The sequence below is a fragment of the Acinonyx jubatus genome, chromosome A2, assembly GCF_027475565.1.
Source record: "Acinonyx jubatus isolate Ajub_Pintada_27869175 chromosome A2, VMU_Ajub_asm_v1.0, whole genome shotgun sequence".
NCBI lineage: Eukaryota > Metazoa > Chordata > Mammalia > Carnivora > Felidae > Acinonyx > Acinonyx jubatus.
Genome location: NC_069383.1, coordinates 11,057,560 through 11,070,961, shown reverse-complemented (window position 1 = coordinate 11,070,961; position 13,402 = coordinate 11,057,560). Strand labels below are relative to the sequence as shown.

The 13,402-nt window shown below is 37.2% G+C and overlaps 1 protein-coding gene and 1 long non-coding RNA gene across 15 annotated transcripts in view; one reads left to right on the top strand and one right to left on the bottom strand.

Moving 5' to 3' along the window:
• Positions 1-13,402, bottom strand: part of TPK1 (thiamin pyrophosphokinase 1) — a 343,981-nt gene that overhangs the window by 174,963 nt on the left and 155,616 nt on the right. For 13 of the 14 annotated variants that reach the window (XM_053217935.1, XM_053217941.1, XM_053217936.1 and 10 more), the window contains one exon: positions 4,604-4,676. In XM_053217935.1, coding sequence (XP_053073910.1) covers positions 4,604-4,676 — 73 coding nt within the window. Of the gene's footprint in view, positions 1-4,603; positions 4,677-7,521; positions 7,916-13,402 lie in introns of those variants that run through there. The other variant, XM_027075686.2, reaches the window with a different exon arrangement.
• On the top strand, positions 1,600-3,680 carry LOC113604202 (uncharacterized). The gene is made up of 2 exons (XR_008296556.1): positions 1,600-1,902; positions 3,090-3,680. It is a non-coding gene; the product is annotated as an uncharacterized LOC113604202 (long non-coding RNA).

Below are 13,402 nucleotides of genomic sequence, written 5' to 3'. Positions count from 1 at the left end.
GTATTTCTGATCACTGTTTGATACCATATTGTGTTATTCCGGGACTTGCAAGGATTAACAGAGAAGATAAAACCAGAACTTGAATCTAGAGTCCTATTCCTGACTACAACTAGAGTCATTTTCACCACACGGTCTGAAACATGGTCTTCTGTTTATAGCAACACTTTCTGGAATGCCAAAATACTCATTTGTAGCACAAAGGAAGACATTCATAGACTTAGAGGCTACCCATGCCCTTGCTAATTTTCTATTACCAAATTGATTTGGTTCTTCAATGTTCTATCTTGGCTCAATCCTAGGGCCTATTAGGGGCTTTTATGTAACTTAATAATTGATCAGTTTGTTTGGTCATTCTTGGTCTGGCCCAACTACTGCCACCTCAGAGTTGAGGGTAGGAGTGAGTGACAAGATAGAAATGTGAACACACTGACTGTTACCACTTTGACGGTGACACTGGCATTCATTCCCATGGATACTAAATACCTTGTGCAACCAACTTGCCCAACGGGCCAAAGATACAGCGTGTTGAAAACCAGTAGTGTTAGCTGAGTCCCAGTTTTTTATAGAAAACATGGATATTGACCCAAGAGGTGCCTCTGACTAGCTCTACCATTTTCTTTTGAGTCATTTAAACTTTATGGGCCTGTTTTTTCATCAGGAAACTGAGGTACATAACATTGCTTAATTTTTTATTGTGTTTAAATTTTTTTAATGTTTATTTATTTTTGAGAGAGAACGAGCATGTGAGTAGGAGAGGGGCAGAGAGAGAGAGACAGAGACAGAGACAGAGACATAGACAGGGAGACAGAATTTGAAGCAGGCTCCAGGCTCTGAGCTGTCAGCACAGAACTTGATGCGGGGCTCGAACACATGAACCGCGAGATCATGACCTGAGCCGAAGTCAGATGCTTAAGCGACTGAGCCTAACAATTTAGGCACCCCTAATTATTGTGCAATTTTATCATTATATTTACCATATATTTACTTCTATCCTACACACCTACATATCTGCAAAAACCTTGTTATTCTTTGGATTTTTAAGGCATTTAAAATACAGCAACCAGTTCTTTAATCTCCTGATACGAAGGAGGCATCCTTAAAAATCCCCCTTCCTATATCTAGTGAAGACACCATAGACTATACGTCAATCAAAGCGTCTAGGGAGTTTACAGGAGATAACAGCTTCTTCAAAAGTTCTCAAGAAACTGAAATAAATGTGGGCATGACTGACTGGATAATTAAGAAGGTTGAAATAGGTGATTCTAGCCTTCAGTCAAGGCACACTGACTGAGTCAGAAAGTAATAAATAAACATAAAAATATCAAGGGGAAAATCTGTAAGAGACATTCCTCATTCTGAGCTAATATTCATGAACCATGCAAGGAAGAACTGAGCCAACACAGAGAAACACAAAGATTTTATAGCTCTATTTGAAAAGGAAAGTTTTATGGAATAAATTAAGATAGGCCTACCCTATGCATTCCTATGGGCCATATGGAATTAAGTGATGGACCAGAGCTTGCCTCCAACTTGTCTAAATCCCAAAGGAATAAATAATTAAGGGCTATGAACATAAAGACTAGTGTTTTGGTTGTTGAATGTAACTTTGCTTGAAGCAGGTTATGCATGTAAAGAATCAAACAGCGAATTCTAAAAGGCTAAGTCTTCTTCTTCCTTCTTATATATAAAGACCAAGAATGTATTATGACATCACGAAAACAACTTTGCCACTGCCTAACACTCAGGCTTTGCCAGAACAAAGTCAGTAAGATGGTGCGATAATCAGCCTCCAAGATGGCTACCAAGGATTCCTGCCATCTGGTGTTGACAACCTTGTGGAATCTGATCCCACATTGTACCAGAGGTGGTCTGTGTGACTAACGGCACCTGGCAGAAGAGATGGTAAGATGGTGAATCACTGCTGAAGTTCGGTCATAAAAAAGATAGCTACTTCTGTCCTGGGCTGGCTGTCTTGTATGTCCTTCCCTTCTCCTTGCCATGGTGTGAGCAGCCCAGCGGCAAAGAACTGACGCCTCCAGTCAAGAACCAGTGACAAATAATAGCCCATGAGACCAGTCCACAACCACATGAGTAATCTTAAAGGAGAATTCTGTAGCCCCAGTGGAGCCTTGAGATGACTGAAAAACCCAGCTCATGAGAAACCTTGAGCCAGAAGCACCAAGTTAACTGACTTCCATATTATATTCCTCACCTGGAGGAAGTATGGGAGATAAAAACAGTTTGCTGTTCTTAACTGCTAAATGTTAGGATAATTTATTCCACAACAGACAACTGATAAAGATGGCAAGATGTGGGATATATTATTTAAAAGCTGACAAATCAAATACTTTATATTTTAGGTTCTCGGAAATAAAGCAGGCAGACCAATTTCAAGTTTTATGTAATCATGTAACGTTGGGTTTTTCGATATGTCAAAGACATATCTACTGGGGGAAAATTGTGTGAGTAAATGTTGGCTACAAAACGCACTTTAAAATTTTAACAAACCTTTAGCGTTCTAAATTTCTTTTTTTTACTTTCTTTACTAGAGCCCCAGTTTCAGCTGCACTGAAAACCCAGATCAGGTGGGGTGGGAGGAGTGTGTCTGAAAGCAGAGATAACCTTCTTTTGTTTGTAAAAGAGCAGCTTCAATACTGCTTAAATTGGAGATAATGGCTTATATGAATCGCGAGACGCTGCATTAACTTGTTGTCATTAGCATCATTATTAACGCTGTAGCTAAACACTCACCATGTGTTGTACAGGGCACATTAGCTACATAAAAGACATCACTGGGACCCTCTGGGAACAGATCAGAACTGAGTTCCCATATATACTTGAAAAAACTGGATTGTACTAAACCAGTTTGTTAACTACGCAATGAAGGAATTAGAAAATGAGCTACGCTTACTTTAAAAATATCTTAACACATATAAATTAGCTTTGAAGTTAAAAAAAAATGAAGTAGGAAATATAAGAGAAATTCATCAAATAGTAAGAAGTCAAAACTTTCCTTTATGCTTGACTGCAGTAAGAAATTAAGAGGCTGGCTTCCTCTTATTTCCTGTTACTTCCCCCATCCTGGATAGGAATCATCAGATGGACATTTCCAGTTGTTGCAAGCCAGCAGCATTTCAGAGAGGAGGAGGAAAGTCACATCTGGCCAGATCTTCAACGTGTTTCTAAGTCTGTTTGTCCCTGCCTCTCCTGCTGTTTCTTCTGCTTCCAAAAATATGATTAACGTCTATGAATTTATAACACTCTGCATTGTAAGCAAGGCTGAGGGCTGTCCACCCCAACGAGGGTGAGGTATGGAGTTAATGAGAAGTGAGACTGGAGAACGAACAGAAAGATGCCAATGTTAAAGTAATTGAGCATGAATATCAAACGCTGACTTGGGAACAGTCTTCATTTGCTGATAGAGAGTCTGATCAGCTGGTGGGCAGAGGGAACAAGCACAGACCCGCATTCGCAGCAGGCCCCAGAAATTCCCTATCGCCACGGCGAATGCATTATAACCTGGTGACCTTTGTGTCCCGATCTGCAATCAAGTGTTTTCTTTTTCCCCTTCTTTCCTTCCCTCCCTCCCTCTTTATTTCTTTCCTTCCTATGACAGGTTTCCTCCCTTCTTTCTGAATTGATCTCATCCGTCCCCAAGCCTCATAAAGAATTTAAATTTTTGTGTTGGTAACTGCTGTTTTTTTACAAACACGTATGACTTGCTAATGCAAGTTCAGAATAACACAGATGGCGGTGTGCGGCAAGAATTGCTGAGGCTATAATTTTTATTTTAAAAACTCTGCGTTGTCCTCTAAAACCAGCAAAAGTTCAAATGGTCAATTACCGCAATACACTCCTACGTGTCTTCTTTCATTTTCAGTTAGATCATTTATAAGGGACAAGGATCTCTGGAATATTTGCACAATAGAAATGATAACATAAACATGTTAATAAGCTGTATGTCATTATTAATTTCAAGCTGTAATGAATAGTTTCATTCAGAACAGAGTAATAATAGTTTCAAGAAAACTAAATATTACAGAAAAAAACTATGGTTCTCAAATTCTGGGACATGTAATTATGCATTTTTATGAAAATTCAGTTTGCAAGGATGTTTTTATTAGTTTACAATGCAAAAAAAATGGATAAAACTTAAATATATACAAATTGGGAATTGGTTAAATTAAATATAGTGGACTCCAAACTTAAATATAAATAAATTGGGAATTGGTTAAATTAAATACAGTGGACTCATTAAAGGAAATTAAAAATGATTTGTGAGAAATATTATTAACTAATGAGGTTGCAGGTAAGAGTATTAAATGAGCCTATTATTAAATGAGCCTACATAAACGATAAACTCATTTAAAATATATATGCTTAAAGGACTAAGCATTCACGATCATCTGATGGTGACAGAATTTCTAAGACTGGGTTTCCACTTGTCATTTCTAAATTTCTATTTAAATGTGCATTACAATTGCTATATATTTTTTTTTAATAACCAGTTTGTAAACCCCTATGCATACGTCAAGGACATCAGAAAGAACACAGGAAAAGCAATCATAAGAGATCTTAAATATAAAAAGAGTTTATAGTTTACCTTAACAGCATAATATTCTTTAACTTCAGGCCTAATAGAATCAAAGTCTCCACTGATGAATTCAGGCAAAAAGCTGAAAGAAAGAGTTCCAAGTAAGTCAACTAATTAAGACTACTTTTGGTTATCCTTGAAAAACTACGCCAATAGGATGTCTTACGCTCTTGGTTTCTATATGGTATGTTTAAGAGTAACTCTACATAATTCATCAACTTAGTCACACTATCAGTCAATATTTATCCTGCTTTAAAAAATAGAGATTAAAGAAGATTATTGGTTTGAAAAAGTCCCAGTTCAAAAACCCTAACATCACGACCCCATCTTTATATATTACTTTCTACATATATACAAACTTTTACATTATTGTGCCCTCACACAAGTCCACAACTTCAACAAATTTAAACAGACGAGGAAGAGGATTAGGCATTCCCTTTAGAGCCGGAATCAGTTCAGACACATTTTCCAAATATCCTATTGACACATTTCTAGGAACAGGAGGCTTCCAGACAAGTTTGAAATACTACACAAGTCAGTTACTAGACAGAGGGAGAGAATTCCCCAAAGTAAAAGTTTTTAATTACATCATGAGTATCTTATTTCTCTTCTCTACCATTTACATTTTTTCAGAATTCATCCAGAAAGCCTACCTCACTCTACATACATTGCCATCGTTTACTTTACATAAAACATTCACATGACCTGGTAGAATTTCTTCCTGGTGTGGAAAAATTAAGCTTCCTTGGATTTAGCAGTGCTCTAACAAAAAGCCCTAGCCTCCTGAGTCTCTTAAATATATATAATGTAAAGAAGGGAATGTTTACTTTCATCCTACAGATATATTCTTCTTTTCACACACCATGAGAATTAGATGTGCCGACATTTATCTAACTGTTCTGATTCAAAAGAATAATAAAACTTCCGTGTGTCTTTTCAAGAGGGCCAAGTCGCTATATCATGGACTAGATCTCTGGCTAAATGCAGACTAAAGTTTCATTTCGCTAAGTATTACATGTCAAAAGAGTTGAAGCCCCAGGACTTGGAGACATCTTTAAGTCATAAAAGCCAAGACAGAGGCTCCCGGAGAGATTTTACTGACATACCAGTGGGGTGGGGCTTAGGATTCAGGGTCATCAAATTTCCACAGAGACTCTTGCAAAAGGGGGAAGTAACCTGCCACAACCCACTTAATAAATTGAGGGGGAAAATCCTATTTCCTCCTCTTTCACCCATGGTGTGCAGCTACAAGCACAGGACAATGGACCTGGCCATCACTGCAGGGCCAAGGTGTAAGAATTAGAGCTTTGGGGACAGAGGTAAAACGAAACTAGACGCAGAACACCTTGTGTATGCCCTCAGGATGAAATGAATAAAGCTGAGAGGCGCCTAGGGGACTCAGTCGGTTAAGCATCCGACTTCACCTCAGGTCATGATCTCGTGGTTTGTGGGTTTGGTTTGTGGGTTTGAGCCCCGTGTTGGGCTCTGTGCTGACAGCTCAGGGATTCTGTGTCTGTCTCCTGCTCGTGTGCAAACAAATACACATTAAAAAATAAATACATGTTAAAAAATTAAAAATTAATAAAGATGAACATGAAAAACCCAATACTAACCTTGTTCTTTCAAACAATTTTTTTTCAAGGTTTTAACGGAATTGGAAATAGGACTTCTTAGGTCTAACCTCATCTTACTAATCTGTGTTAAGTCTTCTCGGAGTTATATGTCTTCGTAGAACAAACAGTAAGAATGTTCTACCACACTGGTCTGTACTGCGTAAAGTGCTGGGTTTTGTTTCCTTTTTGTTCTTGTTAACCAACGATGGTTAACTATTAAAATTTGGGGTATTTAATAAAACTATTACATTAAATGATTCCGGACATATTCACTGAACATCAAGCATACAGAAAAGACAATAGTTTATTTCAGAATAAGGCAGAATTGGAAAGTACCTAAGTTTTCAGTCACTTGCCTGGTTTCAACATTTTCCTGTAAACTGGTCTCCTCAAAACGTGTATGCCACCACATCCATTACTTTCAACTTCATTTTAGACATATTTAGGTAAATACATTGCACCCTACCCATATGAAGACTAAAAATAGCCCATTTCCTCTTTCTTCATTGTTTTTCCTGTTGCAAAAACTCACTGATTTTTTAAACTTTCTTTAAAATGCCTCCATCAGCCAACATTCAATAACTCATACAACAAAGCTCATACAGGTCACAGATTGTTTTAAGTGCTTGCTAAGTTCTGAATGTTTGTGTACCTCTGAAATGTATATGTTGAAGTCTTAACCCTTAATGCGATGATGCTACAGGGTAGTGAGGCCTTTAGGGGGTGATTAGCTCAGAACGGTGATGCCCATGTGAATGGGATTAGTGCCCTTGTACAAGAAACCCCAGCTCTCTTGTCCCTTCCACCATATGAGGACACAGTAAGAAGACAGCCATCTATGAACAAGGGAGTAGAACTCATCATATGCTAAACCTTGACCTTGACTTCCCAGCCTCCAAAACTGTGAGAAGTGTTTACAAGCCACAAGACTGACTTATATGGCTCTACAAATTTTAGTCCCTCAGATATCTAGAATCAATTTGCCAGTTTCCAAATATCATATTGATTTTGACAATAATAAAAATGAAAAATAAAAACTGATACACACAGGCAGCTGAATCTCTCTCCCCTTAGGATATAGAATTTTAAAGACAATTAGATCTCTTTTTATTGTACACTGTGAATCATGAAGGAAAGCAATCATACAGATTTACTTATATTTTCATATAAAATATTAACAGGAAAACAAACTTACATTGATAAAGGATGACAAACTTTGATTAACTTTTAATATAATTTTCTCTACAACAACATGCACGCTTTAAAAATGAACAAAGATTCTTATTTCTAAGAAGGCTCATGCCCCAAATACACCTGGTATACATGCTGAGATGACTGCAGTAATTGTAAACTTTCCTCAGAATACCGTAGTTTTTGAAACTTCCTGACATGTGCTTTTGGACACAAGCAATTAAAAGCCCACCTCACATTTCTGAGGCACTGGTTGCCATGGTGCTTCGGCATTCTGAAGAAACACTGGGGATGACACTTCACAGATGTCGAAGCATGATGTCATGATATAAAAGACAGTTTACACGGGAAGATTATTTTCACAACTCTCTGGGGACTGACTGCTCAAGCAACTGACTAAAGGTAGATGGAATTCTCTCTCCACTGACCACACCTCTGTTCACTGTTGTCATCGATCAGACCGGTACACCTCATCCTGGAATCCTCCCTCCACTGGCACTGGCCGGCTGGTACTAAAAGGTGTTCCGAACGCTCCATAAATGGTGCAGCCTCCTTTGATTTTTACGTTTAACTCTTATCGTACTTGGCCACTCACTAATAACAAAATACAGAGTTCAAAAGGAGCAGAGATTAATTAATGAGCTAAAGATCCATCACATGTAATAATCAACAGGGAGGCTGATATATTTAGAAAACATCCCTAAACATGATGTGTGAGCGCCAAGTACAGAGATGTTGATAAGAATATAAGATAGAGGAGAAGGCGGAGGGGCATGGAGAGGGGTAAAAAGAACAGGGTGGGGCAGAATGGGGAAAGGTGGTAGGAAAAGGGGGAGACAGGGAGGCAGGAGAAGACAAGAGTGAAAAAGAAGCAGGAGGAAAGAAACACTTATTACCAACTTCCTATTATGCCTGGCCCACTATTTCCTAGCTTGTCCCAATGACTGAGCTTGTCTGAGCTTCATTTCCTCACAAGTAAAATGAAGCTACCCTAGAGCAGTTGTGGAGATGATGAGTTAATGGATGTAAAGCACTTAGAAAATCCTGGTACACAGCAAGCACAGTTTAAAGCTTCCAGCTAAAATAAATGTTACTAGAGAAGCTAAGTAAGGAGCCTGTTATAAGGCTAATGAGAGCTAGAGCCAAAATTCAAACCCAGGCAGCCCCATCTTTGATCTTAGACAACTACGTCCACAGCTTTCCACACGTGCATGCACATTTAAGGAAACGGAAAAAGACTTCATCGTGGAGAAAGTTCTGTACACAACCACATCACTCCCCTAGGGTTTGATTCATCAGTGTTAATGTGGTCAACCCGTGGTCAACCTGTGTATGTTACAAATGGATCACCAAAGCAGGGGGGGGAACACTTAGCACTGGTTGCTAAAAAAAGGATGAGATTTTGATTAAAGGAATATGTCAGAAGACTGTTTGAGAACATTGTTGAAAAAGAGTATGGCTGTAGATACAAGGGAAAAAATGGTACTCCATCAAAAGAAAGGAGGGGACGTAGAGGCATGATGTTATGATGAATGATGTCATCATTCTAAGATCTGAGCTAACATTCTCTGCAAAAGCACATAACTTAAATAAGGGGAGGGGGGCAAAAAAGGGGGGGTCCAAAGTATAATAAGGAAAAATGACTGTGTATCTAGAAGCAATTAGTTCAACTGTCTTCATAAATAAGTCTCTAAATGTAATAAAGATGTCAAGAAATATTTAAATAGTTGTATAATTTTGGACAAAAGATATTCTGAGGAAATAGAAAACATACAATGACAAATCCTATTAAATTGTATAAAAATGTACCAATGTGCTTATAAAATAGTAATATTTTTATATATGCAAAATATACAATATGTGTGTGTATGTGTGTGTGTCTGTGTATGTATGTATATATATATATATGAAAATAGTATGTAATATGAAAATAGTACTCCAGGGTCACCTGGGTTGCTCAACCGGTTAAGTGTCTGACTTTGGCTCACATCATGATCTCAAGGTCCGTGGGTTTGAGCCCCATGTCGGGCTCTGTGCTGACAGCTCAGGGCCTGGAGCCTGCTTCAAATTTTGTGTCTCCCTCTCTCTCTGTGCCTCCCCTGCTCGTGCTTTCTCTCTCTCTCTCTCACAAAAGTGAATAAACATTAAAATATATATAAATAAAACAGTACTCCAAGGTGGTAAAGGAAACAAATCCAGTAGAAAAACTGTCAGAGGCTATTAACACAAGGAAAAGCCACACAACAAATACAAAGAGCACTAAGTATATGAAAACATGGTAACTAACTACTTATCAAGGAAATAAATATTAAAGCAATACTAGGATACTGACTTACACAAGAACTTGTCAAAAATTAGGAAGAACAAGTGTTGCTAGGCTAAATAAAAGCACAGACTGCCGGGATCCTGAGTGGAATACAACTTACAGACCAGCAACCCCACTTGAGAATCTATCCTACAAAAATATAGTACATAGGGTATCTGTACGACAATAAGGAGAAAAAAACTAAATGTTCAATAATACAGGAGAGGTCAAACAGAGTATCGTGTACCCTAACAGGGAAATTAGGCAGCTTAAAGATTAGTTGACTTCATCCTAGAGTTGACAACTGTCCCAGAGGAAATGTCTACTCCATGTTAAGTAAAAAAAAACAAAAAAAAAAAAACAAAAAAAACCAAGTTGTAGAAAAATGTCTATGTTGTTACCTTGTTTTTACATACAAGTTGCTTATAACTACTATATATAACTTGATAAATTAAAGATAAGGACGTACCCATAAAGCCATGACCACAACCTACATCATCAACATACCCAACACCTCCAAAGTTTCCTATTATTTATTAAATTTTTTAAAGAACAGTTAATATAAGATCATTAACATTTTATCATTTTCAGTGTTCTAGTCTTTTACTTCCTTGGTTAAATTTATTCCTAAGCTTTTAGTTTTGTTTCTTTTTTTTTTTTTTTTTTTGATGATTTTGTAAATGGGATTGTTTTCTTAGTTTCCTTTTCAGATAATTTTTTGCTTGTGTATACAAATGCAGCTGATTTGGGGGCACTGATTTTGTAATTTTGCTCTTTTTTTGTTCCAATAGATGTTTTGGTTATTTTTTAGTGTGCGTGTGTGTGTGTATGTGTGTGTTTGTGGAGTCATTAGAGTTTTAGAGATATAAGATCATGCCATTTGCAAATAGAGCTCATTTTACTTCTTCCTTTATGATTTGGTTGCCTTTTATTTCTTTTTCTTGCATAATTGCTCTGGCTAGGACATCTAGTACTATGTTGAATATTGGTGGTGAGAGGTGAGAATCCTTGCCTTTTTCCGGGTATTAGAGGAAAAGTTTTCAGTTTTTCACCACTGAGTATGATGTTAGCTGTAGGTGTTCCACATACACACTTTACCATGTTGAGGAAATTTGAGAGTTTTTAATCACAAAAGGATGTTAAATTTTGTTAAATGCTTTTCCTGTATCTATTGAGATGATAATGTGATTTGTCCTTTATTCTGTTACTGTGGTGTAACCTGTTGATATGTCGAACCATCCTTGCATAGCAAGGCTAAATCCCACTTGGTCATGGTGTGTGATTCCTTTAATGTGTTCTTCAAATTCGGTTAGCTATTCTGTTAAAGATTTTTTTATACATGTTCAACGGGGATATTGTTCCATAGTTTTCTTTTAGGATCTCTGGCTTTATACCAGGGTAATGCTGACGATTTTTAAAAAATGGAAGTATTCCTTCTACTTCTGTATTCTGGGAGAGTTTAAGCAGTATTTGTATTAATTTTTCTTTAAAAAAATAGAAAAATTCATCTGTGATGCCATCCGTTCTGGCCTTTTCCTGTTGGAAGGTTTTTGATTACCAATTCATTCTTCTTATTTGTTACTGATCTGTTCATACTTTCTATTTCTTCTTGACTTAGTCTTGGTAGGCTTTATTGTATACTTCTAGGAATTTATCTATTTCCTTTAGGTTGTCCAATTTGTTGGCACATAATTGTTCATAATAGTCCTTTATGATTTTTTTTCCTGTGGCACTGAATTAAAATGTCTTCTTCATTTATGATTTTATTTGAATCTTGTCTCTTTTTTCCTTGGTTAGACTGTGTAAGGATTTTCAATTTGGTTTTTATCTTTTCAAAGAACCAACTCTTACTTTAACTGAGTTTTTAAATGTTTTTCTCGCTTTCATTTCTTCCTGTTCTAATCTTTATTTCCTTCCTTCTATTAACTTTGGGATGAGTTTGTTCTTTTTCTACTTCTCTGAAGTGTAACGTTGAGATTTTTTTTCATATAGAATTTTATTACTATAGACTTCTCTTTTAATACAGATTTTGATGCATCCCTTAAGTTTTAGTATTAACAGTGTGCTTTAAAACAATAAAATTCAAAAGAAATGCAAATACCTGTAGACATGTTCATACATTTTGGTATAAGCATGAAGGAAATCATGGTAGTGAATGAATTAAGCTGTTGACACTGATTGATCTCAGAGGATGGGTTTTTTTTTAAGAGTTTAATAAAATAACTATAGAATAACTACATGAGATAACTGAAATACCTAGAAAAAACAAAAGTAACAATAATGGAAATATAGATAAAAATCTCTGTATCACATAGTTAAAATAAAGATTAAGGACAGAGTGAGGAGAAAGAAATGATAGGGGAAAAATATAACTTTGCAAAAAAGAAAAAAAGTTGAATTAGAGAAAAAGCCAAAAAAAAAAAAAAGGTACAAAAAGGAGAAAGATCTGAGGGCTCCTACCCTAGAAGAAAACTTTCGGGAAATATTTTTTGAATCCTTCTTATATGCCAGTCTCTGTACTTCATTCATGCAGTTTATACTTCTTAATTAGTAAAATTTTAGTTGATTTTCATAATAGTCCCATAAGGTTGATTTTTCTTTTTATTTTAGAGAAAGAGAAAGCACGTGCAACCAGGGAAGAGGGGCCGAGGTGGGGAGAGAGAGAATCTTAACTAGGGTCCATGCTCAGCACAGAGCCTGACATGGGTTCAGTCCCCCCAACCCTGGGGTCATGACCTGAGCCAAAATCAAGAGTCGGCCACTTATCCAAATGAGCCACCCAGGTGCCCCAAAGTTGATTTTTAACATCCTAATTTTATGGTAGAAAGCCAAGTCTGAGAGATAGGAAGCAACATACATAGATGTCACACAGATTCATGTTTCCTCCTCCTCCTCTTGCTACATTCCCTTCACAAGATGCAATCCTAGTTCTCCCAAAATCTTGGCCTTTATTGGAAATATGCCCAACCAGAGCTGCCTGATAATCAAACAGCAGTGTGAGTGCCGTGCAAAGTTACTCCACACCATAAGCTATCAATTCCTAAGCAAGCTCAACTTAAACTTTTAAGGCCTGTGATTTACTTTAATGAATAGAGAAGTGATAAAAAGAGGCACATTTACAAAATCATATGAGACTTGCTGAAAGTATATTTCATTCTAGGTAGCGAACAAACAAAAGAAGATTTAATTCTGTAACTGCTCTAATTCAGTATCAGCAATGCAAATTATGTGGCTAAAAAATTAAAATATATGGACTGCTATCACTGTCTGTGCTATGGGAATTAACCTGTTACCACTGTAACCAGTTAGAAAACCAGACAAAATATGTGAAACAGTGGTATCCGGACAGTAGAAAATAGGCAGCTCAGGACAGTACTTGCTGGAAAAAGGGGAACAGGGGAGATGAGCTGTATTATTGCCTCAGCTTTCTTTCTGGAGCCAGTTTCTAGCCCACTGCACAGTGAGGGAAAAGTCAGAGATCTGTGGTCTCCCCAAATGAGGGGACCAATTTTAATGGAAGATGAAAAGCTAGGATGATCACCAGAAACCAGTGGTCTCGACAATTCCCAGAAATAAAACACAGTTGGGAAGAATCCATGCTCCGGTCATCAAGACTACAGAGACACAGTGATAAACAGGTCATTAAGTAGAGTCTCACTTCAAAAGTAAGACTAAATTGGGGCGCCTGGGTGGCTCAGT